Source organism: Azolla caroliniana, unplaced genomic scaffold (assembly GCF_043228905.1).
Source record: "Azolla caroliniana isolate FFs.n. ecotype wild unplaced genomic scaffold, voAzoCaro1.0.p SCAF_800, whole genome shotgun sequence".
NCBI lineage: Eukaryota > Viridiplantae > Streptophyta > Polypodiopsida > Salviniales > Salviniaceae > Azolla > Azolla caroliniana.
Genome location: NW_028231235.1, coordinates 61 through 15,318, shown reverse-complemented (window position 1 = coordinate 15,318; position 15,258 = coordinate 61). Strand labels below are relative to the sequence as shown.

The following is a 15,258-nucleotide window of genomic DNA, read 5'->3' as shown; positions in this document are numbered from 1 at the left end:
ACACTGGTATTAGCTTTCTCATATGGAATGACGGGCCTTCTATGCATCACTTGTATGCCCACCTTGTTAAGATTTATAGTTTGGGTTAAGACATGTCCTGCATTTGGGTTATCTACCACAACCCTAGTCATTTGGGGAAGTTTTCTATCACAGAATTACCCCACTGTATTCTCATCAATCTTGAAACTTCCAACAATATAGAACAAAACATTTTTGTACATTTTACCCATAGCAGTGTGGACATTTCGGTTTGAAAGAGCAATGAGACTTCTATGCATGGACACAATTAATGGGAATTTGCTGAACATAAACGGTTGCACCTAATCGCATGCTTACAAATGGAGATAAAAATTTGTAATGTGAGTGATCCTATAATGGACCACAATCCATCACGTTTATTCTATCAAACACTAGTATTAGCTTTCTCATATGGAATGACGGGCCTTCTATGCATCACTTGTATGCCCACCTTAAGATTTATAGTTTCCTAATCATTTAGCCAAAGCAAGTCCATGTAACTTGGTAAGAAATGATATTTAAATTTATGGCTGCCCGCATTTCAGCGATGAAAGCGCCAAAGAAAGTCCATGTAACTTGGTAAGAAATGATATTTGAATTTATAGCTCCCTACATTTCTGCAATGAAAGCACCTGACCACGCTTTTTAGTTTTCTGAACAGCAAAGGGAGCATAAGGCGCTTCAAATCTCATTATATGAAAACCTTCATTCTAGAAGACATAATACTGTACATACAAACTGTTGATGCTACAAATATAAGTAAGAATCCTTTCTTGGTGAGATTGAAGTTGTTTGATGAGCTGTTATCATATGCTAATCAGTATATTTATATGGAGATGTAAAGAGGCCAGTTGGTGTAGCTCCTAGACTACGCGGACGCACAACATTCAATGCTCCACGTGCAGTGGCCTGTACAAAAAACAGCAGAGAAACACTTAGTATGATGCTGTTGGCCATCCACAGATAGGTTCATGCCCACCACTTGGACATTTCGAGATGAGGTCAACAGTTTCCTGTCAATAATGTCATATCTGCAACATCAGGGGCCATTTAAATTCAGACCCCGAATTTACCTTGAAAACAATGTGGAAGTCTGGACAAACGCACATAGACTTGGTGATAAAATCCACCTCAGTTTTAACAAGTTTATGCATGTAAAATCAGAGTCCCTTGAGATCAGACCCCTAATAACCGAATTCCACAAGTACATGCTCAAATGGGAACAATAGGGTTTAAATTTCACACCATAGGATCAAGACTGGTAATGAAATCCACCATAGGAACAAGTTTAGATATGTAAAATCAGCACACCTCGAGATCAGATCCCCTAATTCACTGAATTCGATGAGGAGATGCTCAAATGGGAAGAATACGGTTTGTATTTTGCATCATAGGGTGAAGAAGGGTGATGAAATCCACCTGAGATTTAACCAGTTCACATAAGTAAATTCAGGGTCCTGGTCCGTCGAAATGAGGCCCCCCTAATTCACCAAAATCCACAAGGCGATGCTCAAATGGGAACAATAGGGTCTGAATTTCACACCATAGGGTAAATAATAAACAGCCATGGTCGTTGGCTCCCAATTATCAGATCCAGTATCATGGTGAACAAATGACACTAAATGGAGCACGGTCCTAGAGCTGGCAGCCTTGATGGATGTTTCTTTTTAAGAGTTTATTTATATTAGCTGTACAAAACATCACCAGGTGATGAGGACAAAAGAAAAGCAACAAACGTGATGACATTAAACTGGTGAGTATCATCATGCAATGTCCCATGACCAAAATCATAAAAATGGCAAGAGGGACCTAGGGCAGGAAAGCATGCCTTTTTTGTATGCTTCCCCGGAAGCATCCCACAAACTCTTCCAGAGCATGAATACTGATGCCACACAGTGGCCAATACCTCCAATGTAGACTCATGCTCATTACCAAGTATGTGAGATCATTGGTGGCTGGCAACCTATGATTTCAAAAGCAGAAATATGCTCGCACACCTCTATTAATAGAAAAGGGGGAAAAAAAAGAGAGGGTCTACCTCAAAGAAGGAATTGTAATTTAGGCGTAACAAGAATTGTCTCAAGAATGGTGCACGTTGACTCCCAGCAAGTTTGCTACTTCTGAGAATGGTATACAGGGAATTTGACTTTTTATTGAATTCCTGGAACAATCTCGACCACATCACATAGCAGCAATCAAAATAGAGTTATGTAATCTCTCCAGTAGAAACATTGCTTCATCATTTATGAAATGCACATAAACAAATGTAGAAAGGTCAAAAGTAATTTCTACCATCTTATATTTAGGCCTAAAAATATTGCATTTAAGGGCAGCTCACCAAGATGGATAAGTTATTCCAGTCTTCTCTTTGGTATTGTTATGGCACAAATTACAAACTGTATATAGAAAGATCCTAACCATACCTCTGAAATCTGGTCAAGGTCAGCTGGATTTGGAGTTCCATCCTGATTCTCAATTAGATAACATAGCTGGAGGCAGAGTCTGATTATACTATCCAAAATTCTTGATACAGATCCGATGTCTAAGAAAGATTGTGATATTAACGCAGACAAGTACCTATCATAATTGAAGCTTAATATGAGAAAGGACACGTATCAATCATATTTGAAGCAGTGGATCTAGGAAAAATAATTCTCACTCTTGATGAAACCGAACTAGCTCAGTGAAATCTTTTGATGCTTGAACCCTCTCCTGCAGGAGATTCCATTGTGACTCAATCACATCAACCTACAGAATAAACGAAGATGTTAAAAACTGGGGCTGAAAAGAAACGAGTTTGAAAACATACTCTTGGAAGTGTATATATCATATTTATGCCTGTATGTAAAACTGTAGATTGGTAATAAGGTAACTCATATGTTGGCGAATACGCCACATGGCCATTCGTTGTTGTTGATGCTGTCTACCATTTAATCCATTTACAGGATCCTTTCTCAGTTTGGCACAGTCTGCTCGATCCTGTTGCATGGCATCTGCCCAAGACTTCTCAAGTTCCAATTGAATTCTTTTCAAACGCAATACATATTGGAAAACTTTACAATACCTGCTCAAGAATAAGTAACACACATAGCTTTTATAATCAAGAAAGGCTGGTGCTAAAAGATGAGTTGAGTACTGAGTAGCTAAATGTAGCCTAAAACGTCCAGAAACTGTGCTAGAAAGAAAGAAGAAAGAAAGATCGATTAATGTTTTGTAAGAGGTCAAAATGGCCTATAAGATCAAGCAAAAGATTACATCTTAAATTGTCTTGTCTTTGAGAACAACAAATCAAAATAAAACATAAGTAAATAAGATAAAAACAGACTAAAAAATCTGGTTTTCGGCACATGTGGGATTCTCAAGTTGTTGGAGGGTGACAGCTCCAGACCTGCACTCTCTTTCATCTTTCTACCTGTCTCCCGTTCAGCTAGGCTCTTCACCTTTAAGAAGACGGAGAAGACTTCGTTCTTCTCGATCAAGCATGCCCAGGTGTGCCATGCGAAGTCCTCGATGAAGGTGACAAAATATCGGCTCCCTCTGATACTCACGTTCTGTGTCAGCCCCCAAACGTCTAAGTGGATCAAATCGAGCTTGTTACGGCTCCAATTGCACTCGTTAGGGAAAGGACGCCGGTGTTGCTTCCCTAACTGGCAAGCTTCGCAGACTTGGCCCTTTCGGCCACTGAATTTCTAAAAGCCGAAAACGATTTGCTTGGTCTGCATTTCTTGAAATCGTGGGAAATTGACGTGGCCGATCCTCTTGTGCCATAGGTCGATGTCCGAATCGACCTTTTGTCTTTTAGCGAACATAACGGTGCCCACGTCGTTTGTCTCGAGAATGAACATCCTCCCTTCTTAGCGCCCTTGCACAATAATCCAGCCTTCCTCCTCGATGAAGCACCCAAGGTGAGTGAACCAGACTTGAATCCCCTAATCAACAATTTGTCCAACTGATACTAGATTCTTCGTGCTTGTCGAGACATGTAGGATGTTCCTCATGATTCCTCTCTGGCCGACGTGGCTCAGAGGAACGTCTTCAATATGCTCTTGGTGTGAGGGGTGTCGTCGCCGGTTTCGACGACCCCTGGCTGTTCCGACTTCTCCAATGTCGAGAACCATTCCTTATGGTTCGTCATGTGGTTCGATGCGCCGGAATCCACATACCACACCTTCGGTTTTGAGGTGCTCGCCACCATTGAACTAGCCTTGTGCTTCATCACAAATGCAGGGCATGTTCCGGCTCACCTTTTGCCTTCAACATAGTGTGATCTCTATCGTCTCTCGAAGTCGGCTCTGCTTGATCCGGCTTTGTCCGAATCAGCCTGTTTCTTCCAGCACTCACTCTCCTTGTGGCCTTTTCGGCCACAGTACCAACAGTTCGTGGTCCTCCCTTGCCGGCTTCCGACTCCACCTTGACTCCCCCTGCTTGTGGAGGGTCCATTGTTGTCAGCACTTCCTCTGTGCCTTTGGTTTTGCTCCTGTCGGCCGCTTCTATTGCATGTTGATCCGCCGCGTCCACCACGACCACGGGGCCTATCTGCCTCCATGTACAACATCTTGTTGTCGGCATGCATGCTCGTTGACACACCCATGTGGTTCTCTTTGCCGAGGAGCATGGACTGCAACTCAAAGAAGGATGGCGTATTTTCTCTCGTGCAGATAGTCGTCTGAATAGGCCCGTATTTCTGCGTTAGGCCACCAAGACAGATCTGCACCATTTCGTCTCTATCTACCGAGATGTTGATGGATCCCAGCGAATCACAGATTAGTTTAATCTTGTTGTAGTCAGTGACCTACATACCTCCTTGTCAGACATTGTTGAGCTCTTGGCAGAGTTGCAGCTTCCAGGTTGTGGTGCTAGCGAGTGAGAAGCCAATAAGAAAACTCTATTTCGAAGAATGACTCAGTACAAAACAATGTGCTCATAAAGCACTTTATACACAATCCTTTGACATAGGCTGACTCAAGTACTGACAAGTACTTGAATGCTCACACGTGAGCTCTGACACTAGATGTCTATAGTATTCTTATTTACTAAAATAGGAATGTAGGCCCCTAATGGCCTGTCAGCTCCAAGCCGATCTGGTTGTCGGCTTCTTCAGCCGATCTTCCTCAGCCGACTCGATTGTCGGCTTCTTCAACTGATCCGGCCTACCAACCTTTAGCCGATCCGGTTCATGTTGAGCTTGTCTCTCAACAATGGCATACACTTTCAAGTCTTGGGAAGTGCACATGGATTTTTGATATATAATGGTTTGTCACAATTGCCCAGATAAGATCCTTTGACATGTTGGAACACAAATGGAGATCAGTTACAATTTGGTTAGGCTCAATTTGGGAAGGTCAACTTTGATAAAATTAAAATGAAGGTGTTTAACACCGCACGAGAATGGGTAATAAGATCAAAACCAGAATTCTTCTTGAGAGATGAAAAGATGCATACACGATCCTGCACATATCTAGGAGTAGCATTCATAGGGCCTTGGTTCTCCTTACGGGAGACTGCCTGTGCTCAAGTTTCTCGGGGATATGCAGCCCTTGGTATTCTTGAAAGACAATGTGCACATATACGATTCCAAAAGAAACGAATAGAATTACGGCTATTTGATACAATTGTTGCACTGAATCTTCTCTACAAAGTGGAAACCTGGAGACCGAGTCTTAACAAGGAAATTAACTGGATGTTTTGAAGAGACCTTTAAGTACTGATTGCCCACATGATAAAGAGCATGCGTCAATGCCCCATGATGTAAATTGGGCAGAGATGGGAGCAAACCCAATATCATCAAGACATTATTCTAATCAATGATTGGTACCCTATGGCTCTGAGAGCTCCCTAAATGAAGATACTCAAGGTTGACACATATGTCATCAAAACAACTTACTCAACACGGAGATAATCATTGTTGGAATGCTAAACACAACAATGTCTCGAGTCACTAGGCATAAGCATAAATGTCCCCCGTTCAATTATAGCTTGGATTATCCCCATCTAAACATGACCAAAGAGGAAAAGGACAGAGTGATCTGAACTGATATCATCGGATTCGATAACAGAAGGACATGGATCAAGCCCACATCTCTTGCTAAGAAGATGGCCCACTATGAGGCACACTTTTTACACACATCTGGAAGATGGATTTATCATTGGGCCCTCTTATATGGAAATACATCAACACAATGGGATCCTCTAGTCCCTTCTATTTTTATTTAGTTACATTTATTTTTGGTTTATTCTCAAATGTGACAAAACATTTGAAGAAATAATCTCTTGCTTGGTCTTACAGGCCATTTTGGCCTTTTAAAAGACATTGGCATATCTTTGTTTCTTCTACTTCTTTCTCCAGCAAAGAAAGTTCAATGTGCATGTGCCTTTAAAAAGATTCATCAAGAATACGTATCTTATTCAGATGTATGGACCAGTTCATTACTTACTTTGATAAGGTCTCCTTTGTAAAGAGCAGTTGCAGAGGCCAATCGATACTATACTCCAATGCAATGGAATCCCAACCATCAATTGTCTTGTTTGCAACATCTCCATAGGTATTAGAGATACCCGTACTACCCTCTGTCATACCAGGTCTTATCCTGAGAACCTCCCCTTGTAAAGATCCAGTCATTGGTGCCGCCATCCTGAAGTGAAAGAAAAAAATTCATCGCAATCAAGAAGATGTCTGTTATGTTTATATGGTATACCATAGATTTAACTGATTGGAATCCTACAACTTCAACATAATCATGCACACCGAATAGAAACTCGAGAAAAATATTTGTCCTCGTCACCAAGGGTCTTGACTGCAGCCTGGATGAGTAAAGTACTTAGGTCAGTTCAAGAACCAAACAAATTTCAAATCCAATGTTTTTAATTACAATATCTGCAGAGTTCTAATTCTGTAATACCTGCTGAAAAGGAACCTTCAAGTCAGCTTCAGCAGTGGCGGGACGAGGCGGTAGGCGCATCAGAGGTCGACTCTCTTCCAAAAAACACTACATCAAGAAAATATTTCTTAGAAAATAAAATAAACCCCGTTGATTTTACATTAACCCTTGTGTGCTCAACTTCCTATTATTTTCACCTGACATGTGTATAGAGTTTTCTTGTCAGGCAAGGTAAACCTATTTTCCAGATCAATACCTATCTTTCAAAAAGGACCTCCTAATCGAAAGAAACTTTCGAACTGATCAAAATTTGTAAATGTTTGATCTAACTGTTTGGGAATATTCTTGACAAACGGCTCCTATTTTCCTATATTGAATTACATATAGTGGCATTGAACTTCTTTCAATCCACAGTATTGTGGTAAAAAAAAGGTTTTGACCTAGATACTTGGTGCTTGACATAGTTGACATTCAACTCCATATCATACTCTTCATTACTGTGCCAGGAATTTACAACATATAGCTTCTCTACCAAGCACATGGAAATGGCCAACTTCTTGTTCAAATTTTCAAGTCGACTTCACAAGTGATATCAAACGACATGTAGTGGATGGAAATATATCAAGCCAAAGCTTTACATGCCATCAGCCATGTAATTATAAAAGAGCATTGTCTTCACCATGGTAAAATAGTATGCAGTGGTGTAAACACAAGAAATTCCAAATGAACTAAGATGAATGCAAGCATCTTTTGATATCAATGACAAAAAGCACCGCTGTCATCAAATCAATTTAGAGATTAGTGAGTTGTGCCCACATGTATGTGAAAATTTGCATCTTTGTTGCAAGCTAAAGCCCGCAGTAAATAGAAGATCTTTGTTTACAAAGGAATGACAAGACGTTACAGCCAAGTGAAATAAGGATGGCCTTCATAAAAATATTGGAGAAAGAAACTTGATTGTCAGCTTGCCTGGAAGAAGTCCCCTTTTGCCAGGAGGAAATAGTCTTTCAATGCTTTCAAATGACCAATCAAATCTGCATGCACCACTACCAGCTATACAAAATAATTGTTGTGTTAAGATAGGTCAAAAACAGTTGTTTGCAGCCGGATGAAATATTCAGACAAGTTTTGATAGGAACCTTCCAAAGATGTGTTGCTGCAATTGTACGGATTGAATTTATCATGCCCTCAAATGACCTTCTGTGAAAGTCTGGCATTTCCTGAAAGAAATATGAGTATTAAAATTCAAGAAAGACACGTACTCCTTAATAGTTATGCTTCAAACTCAAAGGACCATATTACAAGATTGCATAATTATATTAATGTCAAGGCAAATTCCTGATGTCAGCAGTCAAGTATATCTAGATGCATAGTGTAAAGTACTGTTAGGTGCCAAGTGAAATTGAGCACGTTCGATAACAACGATATGAAAGATTCCTTCAGGTCTAGCTACCAATGAGTAGCTAATGATATCTGGGTATAGAGGCATGTATGATGCTTCCTATGTAACATGTTCTGTCATAGCTTTTCTATCTCTTTTAATCATCAGCACATGAACACATTCAAATCAAGCTTGCTGTGTCCAAGAACTGGGAAGAAGTTGACAGTTGACAACTCTTCCATATCCACTTTCACCATAAAATTTATGAAATTTCAAAATCAAAACTCAAGATCCATTTACGACACTAGAAATATTTCAAGACACTTGCAGGAAGCTCTCTCTTGATTAACATTAGGATTGACACATTGCATTATCCATAGCTACACATTAATACAGTGAATTCCATGTAGATTTTCTACTTTCCATGCAGCAACAGCATGGAAAAAGCATAGGGCTATCAATGAACAGAAACAGTACAGCTTTAAAATACAATAGCCCAAATCCAGGGCATCATGTATTGCACAAAATATTGAGAAGGGACACTTTAAATCAACCAAGATAGCTACTCGTCTCTTCTGGAATAAAGTTTTCGATATGTTTATAAGAAACTGTATAAAAGAAAACTGGCAAGCTGAAAAATAAAATCTAAAAGTATATAGATTGCCTCTCACTAAAATAATAAATGAAAGCAGTACCTTAAGAGTCTCGATTAGGGAAGCAATTTTTTCTATCTCAGATTGTGGGAGTAGTTCTGACCCTTGGTGGTCTAACAATTCGGAAAAAGACTCTTTCAACTCAGAATCTGGAACTAACATCTCCTGAGACATTGTTTCCTGCTTCATATACTGCTGATCATGGCTTCTCAGATGGCTTTTGAAAGATTTGCTTGGATTCCGCAATATTCGTATAGCCTTCCCCACAAATAGTATAGATTCTGCAACATGCAATGGAATGTATTGTGGCAGCATATCCTAGAACCAAAAGAAAGAAAAATAGTGATTATTAGCCTGTAATTGGCAATTGTCCATATTGAGTTTCCTATTCCATGTATCCACAATCTACATGCTTCCATGATGAATAGTTTTATCATTTTATAACAATTAAAGAAGTTTTCTACAGAATTGTTGATGTTGTTTCATATCCCCACTTAATCAAGCCATGAAAATAATCAGGTCGCAAAAACACATGCACTCCATATTTCAAATGCTTCTATGAGATTAATTATAAGAATTGCAGATGCAAAGACAGCACCAGAAAGAGATTTGACAGGCAGATATTGAAACGACAACTGGTCAAACATAACAGATCAAAAGTACTATGCTTTATGCAAATGCCACTATAGGCTTTTGATTAAGGTTGAAAAAGGAAAATTTAAAAAAGAACTACATTTGACATGCACGACTGAAACATGCACAGATTGTGTTGGACTCATGTGGCTCTAGCCAAGATAGAATTATTGGTAGGGAGAGGATTTTAGAAGATCATTGATTATAGAAGATCACATTGTTTGTGGATGAGGGTCATAAGAATTCCAGGAGAAGTTACTGTAGAGTGGCAGATGAAGAGAACTGCGGCACTAGCAGAAGGAAAGAAAGGAAGATTTTTTAACATCTCTTAAGAGACCAAATTGGCCTATGAGACTGAACAAGAAATTACGTCTTAAAATACTACCTCATCGTTGAGAAAACTCAAATCATTGTGGAGCATAACAGAATCAAATGGTTGTGGAGCAGGATGGATCATAAAAGCTTATGATCATGATTTCACAATAGATGTTTGTGAGCTGCACAGTAGTAGATTGTAGTTGTACCTCAGAAACAAATTATTTGTGGTAGTAAAAATTATTACAGTGGCCAAAGAGAATATTGCAGGAGACAAATCGTAGAGCACAGCATGGGACCATGCTGCTAAAGCAAATGGGTTCAGTGGTAAATATAGAAGGTCAATGAAAGACCACTAAATTACCCTATGTTAAGTTCTCTGTTAAATCAAGGAATAATACAATGCTTTACATAGATTTTGGCAGCCAATGAAATGGAAGGCTTTTCTAACAAACAATGCATTATTCTAGATATAGATGAACGCAAAGTAACTTTTCTACAAATAGAATATCTAAATAGATAAGAAATTTTTGGCACCATATCCAACTTTCAGTCCTGTATGTGTTGTGGATCAAACTTTTTTTCTTCTAAATTAAGTTATTTTTGGGGATGTAAATATCATGAATTCTATTTTGGCTTGTCTATTTCACATAGGAACTTGTGCATAGAGGTTTTCACGCTACATTTGTTCAACATGAATCATTAAGAAAACTTACATGTATTAATCACATAGGAATCTTTGTTGTTTAAAACTAATGCATGTTGTGACAGTTTGCATGTGACAATAAAAATTCCACAGAATGACCTCTGGATAAGCCTACGAGGTCTCTGACCTCTAAAATATGGAAAGCAGAGTGCCAATCAGCAAGGTCAGCATCAGCTTTGCCATTCATATCTTCAATCTTTTCTTTAGAATATTCGCGTCCTGAACATTTGTTTCCATCTGAAAATCTGAAGTTAACGTGCATTATATTCATATTATCTACATTCAAAATCTATCGGATAAAAAATGGATCATGAATAAAAAACGTGTTTGACAATTGTTCATTTTTATACAGAACTCCATTGCCACCATAAAACAGATTGAAAGAGACTCATGTAAATTGGACATGAGAAGCAGAATGAAGATGTTTATACCTACTGATAAAGAATTCCCCATGTTGATCCTGTAGTAAACCATACACCATCCAAACTGCAAGCTGTCTGTACATTACCTGATGCCCATGCCAAAGCAGTCTGTTCATTCACAAAATTTAATTTATGTCATTACTCCATCAGTCAGAAAAAACTTGTTCCAGTAATGAACATTGGAATAGCAACAACTACAGATTTTTTGAAAAATACATGCATGTATCAATGTGTTAATCAGTACTACTGACATAGTGTAATGTACACAGGTTGGGAATGGCAATTACATGTGGGCTAGCCACCCAAACTTGCACAAAATTGTATCAATATTGTACGTAGGCATGCCTTACATGCATAAAAAGAACTGTGCCACTGGTTGACATATATTTATTACTGTAATTTCATGAAAATTAATCTAAATTATTGCTGACAAACACACGGTTATCAATGCACATCATTATAACTAAGGGCAGTAGGATGGCTAATGTCTTTGTACAGTTAAACAGGATGTTTGACTTTATGAACATAGTTAGAAAGCATAAAATTCTCCAGAAAAATGAAGGACAAGTTAGAAAATCAGAAACTGTCCATACAACATTAAAATGACTAATCTGAAAGAAGCATCGGTGGTAGGATTTGAATGAAGTAATGTGTTTCACCTTCAAGCTACATATTTCACATGTGTAGTATCATTGAATTCATAAAATTGGAACAACATTTCTCTCACAAGAACTAGGACTGTATCCTATTGATTTCGGCACATTTGCATCGTCAAGTATATTATGAATTCCAATATATGCATCCATTCATTCTTCTACTTTTCCATAAAGACAGGATCCTTATATGAGAATAAATAGATTCCACAAGTTGAAAGGATAATACATAAGCACTGCTAATTTAGTTTAACCATGTACCTTTGCATGCACATCTGCAACTCAGGGAGTCCACAATGACATTTAGTGTGTAAAAGATCAAGAAGACGTCCACCCCGCAGGTTTTTACTTTTGACTTCTTGAACAAGAGCATGCAATGGGGGAAGTAATATCTCAAACTGAAAAACATGGCAGTAAAGTGAATAAGAATTGTGGCACGTGAAAACTGACTCTTCCAATTTTCCATTTCCAATAGAGTATTACCTAGTTTTATTAACTTTCAGTCAAATTATACAATCCATAAGTACAAGCTAATCTATTAGAAGCATCTTGAATATACAAGACCTATCACAAATAGGGAAGCAAGTCAAGAGACAGATTCCAAAAAGAACTATTGTGCCAAGATAAGCAATATAGTAGTCCACATGTGGGAGATCAAAGAAAGGAATTCATCAAGAGAAGTTACATCATCAAAGGTGTCATCCATGTTTAGGAAACAATCAGCTTATGCCACTAAGAGGGAATCAATGGCTGTGGTTGAGTGATTAGACGGTTCTTCCCCATCACTCTCCAGGTATGAGAACTGATATCCCCAAATTTTGCTTTGTCTTTCATTATGTTATCATGAATGAGTTATTGGAACTTGATCATTACTAATGAGGAGGATTCAACATAAATCTTTGCCTTATTCGTTGAAAACAGAGCTTTTCTGATTGCAGAGCCACCTACAAGGCAGAACTACTGTCCAATAAATTAACGAAACCAACCAAGGTTAGACTATTGTTGAATCTTACTAACAATTGCCTTGACATCATCATATGACTCCTGGACAATCCTTTTCAGATACTCATTTCTGCAACAGTGGTTCCAATTCCAACATTTTATAAGCTGCTAGTCAGGAATACCAAAAGGAACCCCAAGATTTGTACCATAGGAAAGTGTGCATAGGAGGATATTGGCCCAGAGAACTTGAAGGGTGAGTAAGCTTGTGACCCACCTCACATGCACAAGTATGACCTTTAGGAGACACTGGTATGGCATCCAAAGCTTTTAGTTAACCCATAGCAGGGTGGTAATCAAAGGTTCTCCCTCCTCTACTCTTCTCAGTGGGGTAACTTCATAACAAGAAACATGCTATCATAATTCATTGCATAATTCCTTGGCATGTAATTTATTATAATGACCTCCAAAATAGAAAGAAAAATTGACACAGGTATATATGTGCTACCATAGAATGAACCATACGTATCATATATGCATTCGCATTCGAGAATGATTCAATCAAACGTGTACAGTAAATCATCTCAAAATTGGATTGGATTTATAAGTTGAATTTTAAAAAATGACTATGGTCTATATTATATATTGATTGAATCACATGTCAACACAATTGAAAGTTCAAAACTTAGGATTTACCCAACTACTAAACTTTCGAAGGCACGAACATCAAAATAAAATAGTTCAAAGACATAATTGTATTGATGATGAGCTCATCTAGCAATTATCAATGTTCTCATCTCGCAACTAGAGAAGGTATCAATTTCTTCACTTTAGAACTTTACAAAAAAATGAGTATGAACTATAGAGATTGAATCAAAATATGTCATTATAATTTATAATTTATAATCAAAAGTTCAAAAACTCATAAAACGTATATTCGAGAATATGAAGAAAACATGACACTGGCATAAAATTTTACTATGACACTAATGAGAGAGAAAGAAAAGAAAGATATATTAACGTCTTTTAAGAGGCCAAATTGGCCTATAAGACCAAATAAGAGATTACATCTTAAGCGTTGTCTCGTCTTTGAGAACAAATCAAAATAAAATAAATATTACACAGTAAATAACATGAAAAGAAAAGAAATGAGGGAATCTGGTTTTTGGCACATGTGAGATCCTCAAGTTAGGTATATTGTAGCTTTTGTCTTCGAAAGATCTCTAGCATAGGTTGATCTAGAATGGAAATGTCTCCGAAGCGAGGGAAGCACCTACGATGGCGGGAGATAATGGCTTTTATCTGTCAATGACAAGGGTGCCGAGGTCGTGGTCCATGGGGCCGAAATTAGGTTTCGAACACAGGACATGGGTAGTATTAGAATATTAACTTACCACTAGGGTAAGGTAATTTTCAATAATGAAAAAAGGAGAAGACAATAAAAGGACCACGCATTTTTCCCTTTTCAAACGTTTGAATGCTTGCACGAACACGTTTATTACATTCTATGTGTGCTACATATGAGATCACTTGAGCTATTTTGAAAATGAAATTGAATTGCTGGATAAGCATGAAGAATGCATCCATGTGGATCCACACTAGAACCTCGAAGATTGGTAACACACATTGGACACTATGCATCTGAGTTTACGCTTTGAAAATGGCATATGCATATGTTTGAATCTCTTCACTACAAGCATAAATATAAAGATTTCATTCTTTAGCCATAAAGAAGTTTTGAGATATTGAGCAGGATATTATTTTACAGAATCATTCAAATCAAGTTAAGACCTTTCTACGTCACCTTGTTAAGATGTTGAGTCACACTAGACAGAACCGGAGTCATATCTGAAAGAAGGTCCTGTTCCACTTTCAGAACTGCAGACCTGTATACTGAAAGGACTTCATTTATACCATTTGCCAAGGCTCGAGTATAAATACTCACAACCGTTTTTGGGTCCTTCATGTCCAAAGAATCCTTCTTGGTGCATGCATATGGAGACTGCATCCATCCAAGGTTCATACAGTGCATTGAAAATTGATCAAGCTCATGGTAAAAAAATCCAAGTCTCAAGAGACGCTCCAAAATTTCCCTGCAAATATATATGAAGCCTTTGAATTTCAATAGCATGCTTTGACATTATTGATTCCAAAATGTATGTACATGCCACAATCCATATGTTTGCCTACAGACATATGCCTATAAGATTAAAATAGTTTGATCATAAATTAAGTGTAAAAGAGTATATAAGTGAAAGAAAATAACCTACAAGATAAAAAATTACATCCATGTAATTTCATAGAAGTCTCGCAAAATAAAACTAAATTCTACCTAAAACAAGGTAGCTTCCCTATGTACATATGCTGTGATCATTGACAGAAATCAGAATGCTATATTAGCATCTTTTAAGAGGTCAAAATAACGTATGAGACCAAACAAGAGATTACATTTTGTAATGTTTTCTCAATTTGAAAACAAAAAACCAAAATATATACAACTAAACATTACCCATACTAAAGAATTTGATATCTAAGAACTTTACGATTCTGAACTTAGACAGTTAGATTGAAACTTGTCTTCAAGAAATCTCCAACATGGGCCACTCCAAGATGGAGAAATCTCTGAAGGAAGGAAGGGAAACACCTTCAGTGCTGGGTGA

The 15,258-nt window shown here is 38.0% G+C and overlaps 1 protein-coding gene across 3 annotated transcripts; it reads right to left on the bottom strand.

The window, feature by feature from the left end:
* Positions 1–692: 692 nt before the first annotated feature.
* Positions 693–14,744, bottom strand: GCP4 (GAMMA-TUBULIN COMPLEX PROTEIN 4). 3 transcript variants are annotated; one of them, XM_087338973.1, is made up of 15 exons: positions 14,403–14,744; positions 11,921–12,057; positions 11,016–11,114; positions 10,712–10,829; positions 8,973–9,248; positions 8,036–8,116; positions 7,866–7,949; positions 6,918–7,004; positions 6,764–6,819; positions 6,453–6,650; positions 2,857–3,082; positions 2,678–2,766; positions 2,442–2,595; positions 2,057–2,179; positions 693–927 (listed from the first exon to the last, which is right to left on the bottom strand). In XM_087338973.1, exons 1-15 carry the CDS (start codon positions 14,727–14,729, stop codon positions 832–834), a joined length of 2,151 nt encoding a protein of 716 aa, XP_087195099.1. In that variant the 5' UTR covers positions 14,730–14,744; the 3' UTR covers positions 693–831. The 3 variants fall into 3 exon arrangements, with proteins under 3 accessions (XP_087195099.1, XP_087195101.1, XP_087195100.1); XM_087338975.1 differs by having other exon boundaries at positions 14,390–14,521; XM_087338974.1 differs by lacking the exon at positions 14,403–14,744 and adding an exon at positions 12,673–12,813.
* Positions 14,745–15,258: the final 514 nt, after the last annotated feature.